Source organism: Symphalangus syndactylus, chromosome 21 (genome assembly GCF_028878055.3).
Source record: "Symphalangus syndactylus isolate Jambi chromosome 21, NHGRI_mSymSyn1-v2.1_pri, whole genome shotgun sequence".
In the NCBI taxonomy this organism is placed as follows: Eukaryota; Metazoa; Chordata; class Mammalia; order Primates; family Hylobatidae; genus Symphalangus; species Symphalangus syndactylus.
The window spans coordinates 45,338,571-45,354,701 of NC_072443.2; the positions used below are offsets into that span (position 1 = coordinate 45,338,571).

General features: G+C 40.0%; 1 protein-coding gene across 8 annotated transcripts in view; it reads right to left on the bottom strand.

The window, feature by feature from the left end:
* Window positions 1-16,131, bottom strand: part of POLQ (DNA polymerase theta) — a 125,764-nt gene that overhangs the window by 74,551 nt on the left and 35,082 nt on the right. For all 8 annotated transcript variants that reach the window (XR_010118469.1, XM_055260420.2, XM_063630142.1 and 5 more), the window contains 3 exons: window positions 9,075-9,217; window positions 7,227-7,431; window positions 6,749-6,891 (listed from right to left, as the gene is read on the bottom strand). Coding sequence is in view for 7 of the 8 variants with exons in the window: in XM_055260420.2 (XP_055116395.2) it covers window positions 6,749-6,891; window positions 7,227-7,431; window positions 9,075-9,217 (491 nt within the window). In the remaining variant the exon portion in view is untranslated. The remainder of the gene's footprint in view (window positions 1-6,748; window positions 6,892-7,226; window positions 7,432-9,074; window positions 9,218-16,131) is intronic.

Genomic DNA, 16,131 nt, shown 5'->3' on the forward strand with positions numbered 1-16,131 from the left:
AGAAAATTTATCATAAGACTTTGGGAAATAAGTAAAATGTGCCATAACTCATTTTCTACACAACTAAAAAACTAAGTTACTGACAATATTCTCTAACTGGCCTGGAAAAAGAACAATACTCTATCAAACATAATTTCTTTTCCTGACAATCAAAATTAAACAGAAAACGAAGGAAAAAAAAAAAAAAAAAACCTATGCACATCTTGCCATATACAGAGTAATCATCTAGCGTAATTATAATACCTAATACCGCCGGGCGCGGTGGCTCACTCTTGTAATCCCAGCACTTTGGGAGGCCGAGGCGGGCGGATCACGAGGTCAGGAGATCGAGACCATCCTGGCTAACACAGTGAAACCCCGTCTCTACTAAAAATACAAAAAATTAGCCGGGCGTGGTGGCGGGCGCCTGTAGTCCCAGCTACTCGGAGAGGCTGAGGCAGGAGAATGGCGTGAACCCAGGAGGCGGAGCTTGCAGTGAGCCGAGATCGCGCCACTGCACTCCAGCCTGGGTGACAAAGCAAGACTCCGTCTCAAAAAAAAAAAAAAAAAAAAAAAAAACCTAATACCACATAAATACTATGTAAATAGCTGATATACTGTATTGTTTAGGGAATAATCACAAAATAAACTGTAAGTTCAGTATAGAAAAAAATTTTTTTGAGATGGAGTCTCACTCTGTCACCCAGGCTGGAGTGCAGTGGCGCAATCTCGGCTCACTGCAACCTCTGCCTCCCAGGTTCAAGTGATTCTTCTGCCTCAGCCTTCTGAGTAGCTGGGATTACAGGCGAGTGCCACCACGCCCAGCTAATTTTTGTATTTTGTAATTTTGTATTTTTAGTACAGACAGGGTTTCACCATGTTGGCCAGGCTGGTCTCGAATTCCTGACCTCAGATGATCCGCTGAAAGAAAGAATGAAAACAAAATTGAAAAATATTTAGCTGGACTGATCAAGAAATGATGCAGGAAGATTCAAATTACTAAAATCAGGAATGAAAGAGGAACCACCCCCACCATCCTTACATAAATAAAAAGGATTATAAGAGAATACTATGAACAACTAAATGCCAACAAATTAGATAATCTACGTGGACTATTTTCTGGAAATACACAAACTACCAAAACCAACTGAAGAAAAAATCGAAACTCTGAATAGTTATAAAAAGAAAAAAGATTAAATTCATCATCAAAACACTTACTCCAAAGTAAAGCCCAGGCCCAGGTGGCTTGACTGGTGAAATCTACTAAACATTTAAATAACAATTAATAGCAATCTTTAACAAATTCTTCAAAAAAACAGAAGAGGAAGAAATGTATCCTAACTCATACTGTGCAGTTAGTATTACTCCAAAACCACACAAAGACACCACGAGAAAACAGAACTATAGGTCAATCTATCTTATGACAAAAATACTAGCAAACCAAATAAAACACTAGCAATAAAATACTAGCAAACCAAATCCAGCAACATAAAAAGGATTATACAACCTAACCAAGTCAGATACTCCCTTTTGGAATGGAAGTATTTATCCAATGCCTGTAACCCCGTTGCATCTTGGGAGTAACTAACTTAGTTTTTTTTATTTCACAGGCTCATCGGTGGAAAGCACTAGCCTTCTCTCAGATGAGACTTTGGACTTTTGAGTTAATGATGCAATGAGTTAAGACTTCGGGGGACTGTTGGGAAGGGATGATTGTATTTTGGAATGTAAGAAGGTCATGAGATTTAGGGGCCCAAGTGTAGATTTATATAGTATAGATATGTGTCCCCACCGAATTTCATGTTGAAATATAATCTCCAATGCTGGAGATAGCGCCTGGTGGCAGGTGATTGGATCATGAAGACCGTTTGCTATGGTTTAACACCACCCCCCTTGGTGCTGTCGTTGCAATAGTGAGTTTTCGTGAGATCTGGTTGTTTAAAAGTGAGTGGCACCTCCCACCTCTCTCTCACACTCTTCCTCTTGCTCTGGCCGTATAAGATGTGCCTGCTTCCCCTTCACTTTCTGTCATGATTGGAAGCTTTCTGAGGCCTCCCCAGAAGCAGAAGCCACTGTGCTTCCTGTACAGCCTGCAGAATCATGAGCCAATTAAACCTCTTTTCCTTATAAATATCCCAGTCTCCATAATTTCTTTATAGCAATGTGAGAATAGACTAATACAGTAAGCCAAAAAGAATAGCTATGAACACTGAAAAAGCAGAGCAATGAAGGGAAACTTGCCCCACCAGAAAGTTTTGTTTTTTTTTTTTTTTTTTTTTTAATTATTGTACTTGTTTTAATTAAAACAGAGGCACTGGCACAAAAATCAGTCAAACTGGTCTTTTGTCAAACTAACAAGTGAAACAGGAATATACACAACGACAAATGGAATTAGAAATGTGCCCAAATACAAATGGAAATACAGAAGATAAAAGTTGCCATCTTGAGTCATTGTGTAAATGAATTTTTTAATAAATGATGCTGAGATTACAGATAGCCATTATGAAAAAAACATGAAACTGAAGAACCATGTACTAGAATACACTCCAAATGAAGCAGAGCTCAAAATAGGGGCAGGCCAAGCACAGTGGCTCATGCCTGTAATCCCAGCACTTTGGGAGGCCAAGGCAGGTGGATCACCTGAGGTTGGAAGTTCAAGACCAGCCTGACCAACATGGAGAAACCCCATCTCTACTAAAAAAAAAAAAAAAAAAAAAATACAAAATTAGCCAGGCGTGATGGCGCATGTCTGTAATCCCAGCTACTCAGGAGGCTGAGGCAGGAGAATCGCTTGAACCCAGGAGGCGGAGGTTGCAGTGAGCCGAGATTGCACCATTGCACTCCAGCCTGGGCGACGAGAGCGAAACTCCATCTAAAAAAAAAAAAAAAAAAAAAAAATAGGGGGATCACAACTATACAATTACTTGAAGAAAATGTGGGTGAATTCCTTAATAATCTCAGAGCAAAAAAAATTTCTCACTAATTCAAAAGTTCATAAATTCAACTACTAGACAAAACATACAATAAGCAAAGTCAAAAGACAAGTGAAAAACCAATAGGAAAATCCTTCTACTTATACCACAAAGCACCAATCTCCCTAATATATAAAAAAACCTTTAAAACTAAAAACAAAACAAAACAAAAATAAAAAAACACACACACAACAGAACAATCTCCCTAATATATAAAAAAAACCTTTAAAACTAAAAACAAAGCAAAACAAAAACAAAAATAAAAAAACACACACACAACAGAACAATGAGCAAAAGACATGGACAATTCACTGGGGAGGGAGGTGGGGAGCCCTGTACCCATTAGCAATCACTCCCCATTTTCATCCAACCTCCTCACATTCCCCCAGCCCTGGGTAACTACTAATGCACTAAATGTACTTTTTGTTTCTATAGACTGTCATTCTGGACATTTTATATAAATGGGGAAAATGTTCAAATTTACTCATAATGTAAAAAAATGTAAACTAAAACTACACTCAAAAATACAAAAGTTTGACCATATACTCTCTACTTGTGAAGCTGTGAAAAAACAACTATTCTAATATATCACTGGTAAAACAGGAAAATGATACAAACTCTACAAAGGTCAACTTTGCAAAACCAAAATCACTTATGGTTTTACATTTCACTTCCGGAAGTCTTTCCTAAAGATACACCTCCATAAAAATTAAACACTGTGTGTACCACGTTATTTACTGCAGCATAATTTGCCACAACAAAATATTGAAAATGATCCAAATGTCCATCAATAGGGAACTGATAGAATAAACAATGGTACATCCACCTACACAACAGAATTATAGAGTTATAAAAAAGAATAAAAAATGAATTGATATGAAGTGATTTGCAAGATACACTGCTAAGAAAAAAAAAAGGTATAATGTATACAGCATGCTACCCTCTGTATAAAAAAGGTGAAGGATAGGTATGTCTGATAATTTCTGTAAAATTAAAAAAGAGAAGAGATACATTAAAAATGAATGAAAACAGTCATCTATGAAAGGTGGGTGGAAAAGGCATGGAAGGGATGGATATAGTAGTCAGACTTCTCTGACTCTATTCCTGTTTATATAGTTCTGACTTTTGAATCACAGACATGTTTTAGATATTCAAAATACAAAATAGTACATGCAAACACTAAATGTTTTGTCTAACTTAAAACATAAATGTATTTTAATTGCCAATGCTTTGAGCTAGGGGTCAAGGCCTTTTGAGCATGAGTCTGTTGATTAGAATTTACCATAGCTTTCTTAAACCATAACCACAATACATTGTCTAAGAAATCCAGTTTCTGTTTTGCAATGTGAAGTTAGATATTAAAGATAATCGTTGGCCGGGTGCGATGGCTCACACCTGTAATCCCAGCATTTTGGGAGGCCGAGGAGGGTGGATCACTTGAGGTCAGGACTTTAAGACCAGCCTGGCCAACATGGTAAAACCCTGTCTCTACTAAAAATACAAAAATTAGCCAGGTGTGGTTGCATGCACCTGTAGTCCCAGCTACTCAGGAGGCTAAGTCACAAGAATTGCTTGAACCTGGGAGGCAGAGGTTGCAATGAGCCAAGACTGTGCCACTGCACTCCAGCCTGGGCAACAGAGTGAGACTCTACTCGAAAAAATAAATAAATAAAAATTAAAGATAATTGTAAAATAAACTTTGAGCAGTGTCCTTTTAGTTTCTTCCCTGTATAAATTCCTGTAACTTTTTCTCAGAGCTTTCAGTTATCTCACTTATATTTTTTTGTTTGTTTTTAAGAGACGAGGTCTCTTGCTGTCACCAAGGCTGGAGCATGGTGGCACGATCGTAGCTCACTATAACCTAGAACTCCTGGGCTCAAGTAATTATTCTGTCTCAGCCTTCCAAGTAGCTGGGATTACTGGCATGCACCACCACACACAACTAATAATTTTTTTTTTTTTTTTTTTTTGGTAGCGACAGATTCTTGCTCTGTTGCCCATGCTGGTCTCAAATTTCTGGCCTTAGGTGATCCTTCTGCCTCAGCCTAATTTTCTCAGAAGCAAACTGACATGAAGAAGTTTGGGAACACAACTAACTCTTGAAGGGCATACAACTCGAATGGTGAGAGAAGTACACAAGACCACACTAACCACAAGCATTCAGCATACCAACACTGCCAACAGTCTTCATGCTTTAGAGAGGGAACAGGAGTAGGAGTAGTTAGGTAATTTGGCAAATGACTTACATAATGTTTATGGGAGAATTTACTAGAAATAATAGATGTTATTAAATATTTATTCAGATACCAAACATTCATCAAAGACTATCAGCCCTGAGGTGGGTATTATTATCTCCATTTTACAAATGAGGAAATGGAATCTTAAGAGAGGTTAAGTACTTACCCAAGGTTGTACGATTACTAAGTGATGAGGCCAAAAGTTGAACTAAGGCAGTCTGACCATAGAGCCCACAATCTTAGCCACTGTATAATAAATGAGACTTATTTTTAAGGCCATGATAAATGACCGGTGAAACCTGCTTTGAGATTCCTCCTAGCCACATTCTTGGGCACAGACCTTTGAGCCTATTATCACCCATGTATTATGTGAGTTTGTAATAAAAGAAAATTGGCACTGTCTAGACATTTCCCATCTGCTCACTACATAGTGTTTTTTTATTGAAACACATTTCCTGATAAGCCCCCTTCATTCTAATGAGAATTTCAATTTTACTCACCTCCCCCTATCACTTGCTTATCAAAATGCATGCATCTGCTCTTACCTGACAAAATTAATTATTTCTGATCAGGTTCTTGCCAGAGAATATGACTTCAAACACTACCCAATTCTCTTTTTTTTTTTTTGAGACGGAGTCTCGCTCTGTCGCCCAGGCTGGAGTGCAGTGGCGCAATCTCGGCTCACTGCAAGCTCCGCCTCCCGGGTTCACGCCATTCTCCTGCCTCAGCCTCTCCGAGTAGCTGGGACTACAGGCACCCGCCACCACGCCCGGCTAATTTTTTGTATTTTTAGTAGAGACGGGGTTTCACCGTGGTCTCGATCTCCTGACCTCGTGATCCACCCGCCTCGGCCTCCCAAAGTGCTGGGATTACAAGCGTGAGCCACCGTGCCCGGCCAACACTACCCAATTCTTATTAATATCTTTGTTATACAAAATAATATTCACAGAGCATTGTCTAATGTAAACAAACTTTTAAAATTCCTTATTGCATTTATTATAGAGATTTTTATCAACAATGTTAAGTTCCAAAGTATCCTTTTAGGACTAAATTTCTCTTAGGCAGGGAAATGCAATGTTTTTCCTAAACTTGTTTTGTTTTTTATCTTATGAATATTAACACTAATCAAGCTTTCCTCTTTCTTTTGGTTGCTAGAAAACCCAGAATCAAAGTTGACAACAGCATTGGACATGACTTAATGGCATGCATGTTTGTGTATTGACCTTTGCTTGAGTTTTACATCATCATCTTATCTTTAATTTTCTGATATCCCATTTTTCTTTGCTGTTCTTTTATACATTGTAAAAATATATATTTTTTATAAAACAACTCAAATCTTTTTTGAAAGGAGGTTGGAGAAAATAAATTTAAAGGTAACTAGAACATTTAGATTATTACTTTAAAACAATTCTCTTCTTACCTCTTCTCTATTCCCACCAGTACTAACCTAGGCATGGAAAACAGACGAGATGTTCTGTTAGGGTATCTTTGATGTTCAGGATTATATATCTATTTTTTTCTCCCTATTTTCACAAACATAATCATTAAAACAGAACTTACCAGATAGAGAATATGAAGATCATTCTCTAAAACAAAGCCCTTCATTGCTCTTTGCAGGTCAGCAAAAATATCTAAAGTATCGGCTGGAGAAAGTGAAGAAGAAAGAGTAGCCGAACCAAGATGTGTTGGATGATACACCTTTCCTGGTTTAGGGTTAGGGTGAGGAAACAGAGGAACAAACATTCAAAATAAAATAAAACAAAATACTATCTTTCTGTATTCCATGCTAACCCTCCCGGCTGATAAATTTTACAAATAGTACCTTATCCAGTGCATGAAAATGTATGAGCAGGCTCTATAATAATGGTCTGAAGTTGCTAAATACAATACTGATTTACTAAAAATGAGTTGATACGCTGCTCAAAAAATCAAGTTCCTTTTATACTACATGAAAAGACAATTTCCATTCACTGAGCAGTCATATACTTTCACTAAAGATGAAAAAGTGAGTAAATTACAACTGAGAAGTCACACTTACCTTCTGGTCCATCACTGGCTTCTGTACTCTGGATGAATTCATTTTCTAGTAGCCACATCACACAGGCCTCAATTGCTCCAAGCTGAACAGACTCTTGATTTCTCTGAATTCCTTGCTTCCCTTCTTTCATACTTGCAGCCAAAAATGTGCAGGCAGCGTAAGTATGCATATCTTGTGATGTACTTGCCACTCCACTAACTATTATCTGAAAGAAGATATTTGAAAATTTCTGTAGCTTTTTAAGAAAACATGCAAGCCACCAGGCGCGGTGGCTCATGCCTGTAATCCCAGCACTTTGGGAGTCCGAGGCGGGCGGATCACGAGGTCTGGAGATGGAGACCATCCTGGTTAACACGGTGAAACCCTGTCTCTACTAAAAATATAAAAAATTAGCTGGGCTGGTGGCGGGCACCTATAGTCCCACCTACTTGGGAGGCTGAGGCAGGAGAATGGCATGAACCCAAGAGGCAGAGCTTGTGGTGAGCCGAGATCAGCCACTGCACTCCAGCCTGGGCGACAGAGCAAGACTCCATCTCAAAAAAAAAAAAAAAAAATTAAAAAAATACATAAACAAAACATGCAAGCCCTCTGAATATAAAATAAAGAAAGCTATTTCATTCTCATTTTTTAAAATGTTCTTAGAACCTTAATGTAGAAATTCTTTATTAACTTTCCCATCACAACTCACTGTAACTGTTGATAACAGCTAATGACAACAGAAAAGTTCTCCTTAAAGTAAATAAAATATTTTCTTAAAAAGAAAAATAAGTGGCCAGGCATGGTGGCTCATGCCTGTAATCCCAGCACTTTGGGAGGCCGAGGCGGGCAGATCACGAGGTCAGGAGATCGAGACCATCCTGGCCAACACGGTGAAACTCCATCTCTACTGAAAATACAAAAATTAACTGGGTGAGCCGGGCGCAGTGGCTCACGCCTGTAATCCCAGCACTTTGGGAGGCTGAGGCGGGCGGATCACAAGATCAAGAGATCAAGACCTTCCTGGCTAACACGGTGAAACCCCGTCTCTACTGAAAATACAAAAGTTAGCCAGGCGTGGTGGCGGGCACCTGTAGTCCCAGCTACTGGGGAGGCTGAGGCAGGAGAATGGTGTGAACCCAGGAGGCGGAGTTTGCAGTGAGCAGAGATCGCGCCACTGCACTCCAGCCTGGGCGACAGAGGGAGACTCCATCTCAAAAAAAAAAAAAAAAAAAAATTAACTGGGTGTGGTGGCAGGCACCTGTAGTCCCAGCTACTCAGGAGGCTGAGGCACGAGAATTCCTTGAACCCAGGAGCCAGAGGTTGCAGTGAGCTGAGATCACACCACTGCACTCTAGCCTGGCAACAGAGCCAGACTTCATCTAAAAAAAAAAAAAAAGAAATGAATCATTAAATTCATCTGAAATTTTGGATAACACAGCGAGACTCCATCTCAAAAAAAAAAAAAAAAAAACATAAAGCACCCGGCACAGTGGCTAACACCTGTAATCCCAGCACTTTGGGAGGCCAAGGCAGGCAGATCACCTGAAGGCTGGTTCAAGACCAGCCTGGCCAACAAGGTGAAATCCCATCTCTATTAAAAGTAGAAAAATTAGCCAGGGATGGTGGTGTGTGCCTGTAATCCCAGCTACTCGGGAGGCTGGGGCAGGAGAATTGCTTGAACTCGGGAGGCGGAGGTTGCAGTGAGCTGAGATCATGCCATTGTGCTCTGGCCTGGGTGACAGAATGAGACTCTGTCTCAAAAATAAACTAAAAAAATAAATAAGTAAATCTAAGATTTTCATATACTAATATTTTACCACTTTAATTTAGGCATAAAAGAGCAAATGGTAATTTAGCAAACTCTCTTACCTCCAGAATAGCTCGTATCATGCTGGCAGTTACTTCTTCTCCTTCTCGTCTTTGCAGACAGCTGCGAACAGGCTTTAGAGAACCCTGAAGGAGAGCTATGCCTTTTGATTTCTCAGAGTTCTTACAAATTAAGATACTCTCGCCTATAACCAAAAGATATGCATTTGCAAAATCCCAATATAGTTCCATAAGATATCTGCTAAAGAGATTTTAAGTTGCTCTACTTTGCTTAAAAGGAGACAAGAGATGATAGTGGTTGTTATGGTAATAAAATTATGGCTATTTTTTGAACTTTGGACAGAAGGGGATCAGAATATGCTACTTCAAAATATGCCACTTTGGCATAAGGATTATTTTGAGCTGAAAGCCACTGGGAAGCAGCAAACACAGAAAGAACTCTTTGTCCTCTCCCTATCTGCGTAAAAGCAAGAATAAATTTTTCCCTTTGTGATGATGTTTTCCGTTCCCTCTCCCATACAGGACAACAACCCTTATCACTGGAGACAGGTCAGCACTGAGATGGGTCTGCACAAACAAACTCTACCTACTAAAATAACTTCTATCTTCCATTAGTTTCCCCCATATATTTACCTTCTCACAATTTGTTGCCCCTAGAAGCCCAGATACCTTTTCCTTTTTCTTGTCACTTCACAATTTACTGCCCATTGTTAAAATGTTATATAAGACCCCAGGTTAAACAGTTTCTCAGGTCTTCAATCCTTTCCTATAAAGGCTTCCATGTACATACAAATTAAAATATTAGCATCAAATAAAGTTTATATGCCTTTTCTCCTGTTAATCTCTCAATTTAATTAGCAGGTCCCAACTGCAGAACCTAAGAAAGTAGAGGAAAAGCCTTTTTCTTCCCCTACAAGATTAACCATTATTATTGAATAATGAAGTAATAGAGGTACTTTCAAACCTATAAAGTAAAATGCAAATGTAAATTGTTACCAGTTACATGATAAAATAAATTCAAAAATACTTGTAGATACCCAAAATTTATATTACAACATTTACTAATCTAAATACTTTATTGTGACAACAAAATGAACAAAAATACATGAAAGCACTTATATGTTAAAGCCATATACAACTATACGATTTGAACAAACTATTATTGCAACCATTATGACTAGAGAGAATCATAATTTTTCTTCAAAAATGAATCCAATACTGTGGGAAAGAAAACAGGTAAGAGGTTCAAAAAGACAAATGAAGAATACCTTTTTTTTTTTTTTTTTTTTTTTTTTGAGACGGAGTCTCGCTCTGTCGCCCAGGCTGGAGTGCGGTGGCGCATCTCGGCTCACTGCAAGCGGAAAACTGGCACAGTGCTGGAATATCCTTACCACCCCACGCAAAGAGAAAGTACAGATTATCCTTCCCAACTGCCAAACTGAGAATCAAGATAGGATAAAGTAAAGGGATTATAAACTTGATGATCAACGGCTATTTATCCCAGAAATGATTATAAAGATAGGCACCATTAAAAAAGCAAAACAGCCGGGCGAGGTGGCTCACACCTGTAATCCCAGCACTTTGGGAGGCCAAGAGATGGAGACCAGCCTGGCCAACATGGTGAAACCCCGCCTCTACTAAAAATACAAAAATTAGCTGGGCATGGTCACGCACCTATAGTCCCAGCTACTCAGGAGGCTGAGGCACAAGAATCGCTTGAACCCAGGAGGCAGAGGTTGCAGTGAACCGAGATTGCACCACTGCACTCCAGCCTGGGCAACAAGAGCAAAATTCCGTGTATTAAAAAAAAAACAACAACAACAATAACCAAAAAAAAAAAAAAAAAACCCCAAAACTTGGGGTTTCAGAATAAGTCTGAAACTTATGCATGGACCACAAAACTACATAAAAATTGCAAGATATAGTAAGAGAAACTATCTCACTTTGACCTCATCACCCCTTCCACTCCCCTAAGTCAGCATAGTACCACACAGAAAGGAATCCCCAGGGCTCATGGCTTCTACAGTGGGAAAAGAGAACCAGAAAACATAGAGCTTCCCTAGCATTCGAAGAGGCTTCCCAAGAAGCCAACTCCAGTCTCACCTCACAGAGAACATGCTGGGTAACAGCACAGCTAGATCACCTGGGGTCAGGCAGAAACAAAGCAAGGAGGCAACCAAAGAGCTTACGGCAACCAGCATGCAGATCTTGGTGGTAGCTCTGTGTACCTGCCAGTGGTGGTGCCCAATCAGAGGTACGAGCTAACAGCTAAACAGTGTAGCCCAGGACAAAGCCAAACTGATCACCTCTAGAAGTGGTAGGAAATTCTACCTGGCTTGAATCTTTAGATGGCCAGCTTCCAGGCCCAGCGTTAAAGCTCATGAGGACCCTGCCCAGGAAAGGAGATGACCATCACAGTGCATTTTGGAAAGGAGCAGGGGCTAGTTCTACCAAACCTGGGATTTTAAACAGTGCTCAAGCTCAGCCTCAAGGACCTGCCCCAGGTGGAAGATGCCTATCATACTGTATTTTTGCAAAGTGCAGGGACGAGTTCTGCCAAGGGTGGAAGTTTAAACAGCTCTCAGTTCAGTCTCAAAACCCACTCCAAGTCCCCACCTAAACAGGGAGGCAAACCTCAGATGTGCATTTATTTTATTTTATTTTATTTTTAGAGGCAGGATCTCTGTCACTCATATTGGAGTGCAGTGGCATGATCATAACTCACTGAAGCCTGAAACTCCTGGGCTCAAGCGATCTTCCCATCTCAGCCTCCCAAGTCACTGGGATTACAGGCATGCGCCACCATGCTCAATCATGCATTTCCACTGAGCATAGCAGCTGGCCCACTGGTCCAGAATAGCAACTCCACCTAACCTTGGGGTCCAGCCTGCAACACTGTCCAAGTACAGATCTCAAATAGGGGTACCATCTGGCCAAGGAATACACTCTGGGGCCCAGCCGAGAGGTGACTGCAGTGCCAAACCAGCAACTCTGCCTGACTGCAGAGCTCAGCTTGTGGGTTCACCTGATAGCAGAGCCCAGCCAGCAGTCCCACCCAAACTCAGAGCAAAGGCAGCAGCCCAATTATCTACAGAATCCAAAGCAAGCTTTGCCTGCTCAGGGCTGCTGCCAGTTGGCCTATTCAGAATCAAAGGCTAGACAAGTGAAGTTCTATCCCTGCCAAAGAACACCTACAAAACCCAAAGAGGTAGCTGTCTCCTCAAATGTGCTGATACCAACACAAGAACACAGATTACAAAGAACCAGGAAGCCAAGATACCTTCAAAAGAAACTAACAAAGCTCCAACAATGAACCCTAAAGAAATGAAGATCTGTGAAATGAGAAAATCCAGAATAATTCTCCTAAAAAAGTCCAATGAACTACAAGGATATATGGATAAAAAATTAAATAAAATTTGGAAAAAATATACAAACAAAACAAGAAGTTTGACAAAGAAATAGAAACAATAAAAAAGAAAGAAATCTTAGAGATGAAGAATACAATGACTGAACTGAAAAATGCAATCAAAGCTTTAGTAGCAGGCTCAATCAAGCAGAAGAGAGAGAGATTAGGGAGTTGGAGGGATGAGAAGATGGTCAAAGAGTAAATGTTTCAGTTAGACAGGAAGAATAAATGATAAGTATTTGGGGGTGATATGTTAACTGGCTTAATTCCATCATTTTGCATTGTATACAGATAGCATCACTCTGTGCCTCAAAAATATATACAATTATAATTTGTCAATATCCAATTTTTAAAAATCACATGAATATAACACCTGGCTCTTGCAATGGCTACAAAACAGCCCAGCTTAAGAAAGAAAACACACACATATAAATTACCTAGAAAATGAATCAACTAGCATTAGCAGCAAGATAAACAAGCCACTTTGGGCTGTTTAAAGGTCTTTCAGGGCTTTGATTCTTCAACAAAACAAACTGCCCTTTTCCTGAATGGGCAAGGTTTATAAAATGTCCAAATGATCATCAGTATATATGTACAGGTTCCTGCAACCACCTGTCTGGGGAGGACTCATCCACATCACAAGAGGGAAGTTGAAATTATTTAGAATCAAATAATTTATTACTGACTGCTGAACTTGCAAATTGCTATTTTGGCACAAAGCACCATCATCCTATACTGGAAGCTTCTAAGTAGTCTATGGAAAGACTGAAGTGTCATCTAAATAAAACACCATGTACTGTCCAGGAATATAAAATGCACAGAATTTCCAATGATGCTACACGATACAAAAAGCATGACCAAGTATTTAAGTCTCCATAGTGAATATAAAACACTATATTCCTACATTCTTCATTAGCCTGAAGTTATGAGCAAGTCATATGACATCCTGAAATACAATGATATGTAAGATCAAAAGCTTGGAAGTCTTTAAGACCTCAGAAATGAACTTATTACGGTATATTTTAGTTCTGTTTGAATGTTGTCTGATTTAAGGCTTGATGATTAGCCCAGGGCACTAACCTTCCAATTGTTCTTTCCCATAATAAATATAAGCTAAGAACATAACAAGGCAAGTAAGATCTCATCTTATTTCTTTTCTTATTTCTCCTTACCTTCTACATTAACTAAAAGACCCTCTGTCCCTGAGAGACGATTATCTATGTAAAATGGACTTATACTCCATTCCCCAGAGGTGTGAGTCCGTTGAAAATTGGGGATGGACAGAGGTAGGCAAATAGGAATGGGAAGGAAGAATCTCAATCTCTTCCCCCAAATCTTTTTAAGCATATACATGTAATCTGCATATTTTGTAGGTAAAGTAAGAGAGAAACAGGATAAACGTCTCTGATGTCAGCTGTAGGAAAAATCCAACAAATTGGAAGATGTTTTTTTTTTTTTTTTTGTCATCAGAATTTTCAGGGCTTAAAAGAAAGGCTGACCAATGCCCTTCAGGGATTGTAAATGGGTCATTTATTACTGGTGCTGAGACTGAAAGCTGTTCCAATAACCATGCACATCTTCTTAAGTATTAGTGGAGCACGTGGCCACCCAAGCTAAAGATTATATTTCCCAGCCTCTCTTGCAGTTGGGGAATGTAACCATGTGAAAGTTCTGGCCCATTATATGTGAAGAGAAATACTATGTGCAACTTCTGAGCAGCGGCCTTAAAGGGCAGGGCATGCTCTTTGCTTCCTCATCTTCCCTTCCTGATGGTTGAAATGCAGATGTGATGAGAGAGACTGGACTAGCCATCATATACTGAGGATAGAAACTACATTGCTGAAAATATTAAAACAAAATAGAAGACTAGGTCCCGACACACTACAGCCATCATATAAGGCCTAAATTACAATTACATCATATAAGGCCTAGAATACAATTTTACTGTTATATGAGAAAGAAATTAACATCTATCTTGTTAAACACTTACTGTATTGGTTTTTGTTATAGTAGTGAATTTATATTCTAACTAATCCAGTTACCAATAAATTACAGTCAATTTTTGGTATTTGTGGTAGTCATGTTCTATAAAGTTGCCACGAACACAGAATACTGAACCCTTGCTGCCAAGGAAAATAGATGATTAGGTTCCTGCAAGCCTCTAGTAAAAACGTTTTCATCACTTAATCAATACAAAACCTTGTTTTATGCATGTTTCTGTTTAAAGACATCTTATTTAATGTATATAGTTGTTTACATTGAGCTCCAGCCAACAGTATTATAATTCATGCCTAAAGAAAACTTATCACATATTTTCTCCATAAGGCACATCACAGCCTTAATGCACTAGGGAACATTAGATAGCATTTCAGTACTTTGCTTGGGGGTCATGTTAAACAGCAAAATCACCGACTAAAAGCACAAAAATGTGAAAAATGTGGCACTAACTAGCCTATTAAAAAGAAGCTTGTTCACAGTATAAGAGCTGAAACAAACGCAGAGCTTTGGCTTGTTCAACCGCAGCAGGGAAAGTGTGCTTAGAAAGATTCAAATTTTTCGCAGATCTGCATATGTCCGCAAAAGCCCCAGAGGTATTATTTCAGGATTCTGAATAAATTCTGTTAAGGTAGAAAATTCAAATATGGAATCCATGAATAATGAGAACTGACATATTTGGGGACTTCATGTGACAAGTCAGTTTATTCTAAAAGTTACTTCCTCAGTAACTTTTAGAATAAAAGTTCTACCCAGCTTCCTCTACTCAGAATATCCATTTCCCATCTACTTTCCTTATTCTCGTGGATTTCCTAATTTCTCTTCAGTAGCCACAGAACTGTTTGCCTGTTTTTTTTTTTTTTTTGACATATCTAATAAAATATTGGAGTCAATTATGTCCTAGAGTAGAAAGATGACAATCACCAACAGCCGGTGGAGCCAAGATGGCCGAATAGAAACAGCTCCAGTCTACAGCTCCCAGCCCCAGCGACACAGAAGACGGGTGATTTCTGCATTTCTGCTTGAGGTACCGGTTTCATCTCACTAGGGAGTGCCTAACAGTGGGTGCAGGACAGTCGGTGAAGCGCACTGTGCGCGAGCCGAAGCAGGGCGAGGCATTGCCTCACTCGGGAAGCGCAAGGGGTCAGGGAGTTCCCTTTCCTAGTCAAAGAAAGGGGAAACAGACGGCACCTGGAATATCGGGTCAGTCCCGTCCTAATACTGCGCTTTTCCAACGGGCCTGGAAAACGGCACACTAGGAGATTGTGTTCCGCACCTGGCTCGGAGGGTCCTATGCCCACAGAGTCTTGCTGATTGCTAGCACAGCAGTCTGAGATCACGCTGTAAGGCGGCAACGAGGCTGGAGGAGGGGCGCCCGCCATTGCCCAGGCTTGCTTAGGTAAACAAAGCAGCCAGGAAGCTCGAACTGGGTGGAGCCCATCACAGCTCAAGGAGGCCGGCCTGCCTCTGTAGGCTCCACCTCTGGGGGCAGGGCACAGACAAACAAAAACTCAGCGAGAACCTCCACAGCCTTAAATGTCCCTGTCTGACTGACAGCTTTGAAGAGAGTAGTGGTTCTCCCAGCACGCAGCTGGAGATCTGAGAACTGACAGACTGCCTCCTAAAGCGGGTCCCTCACCCCTGAGCAGCCTAACTGGGAGGCACCCCCCCAGTAGGGACAGACTGACACCTCATTCA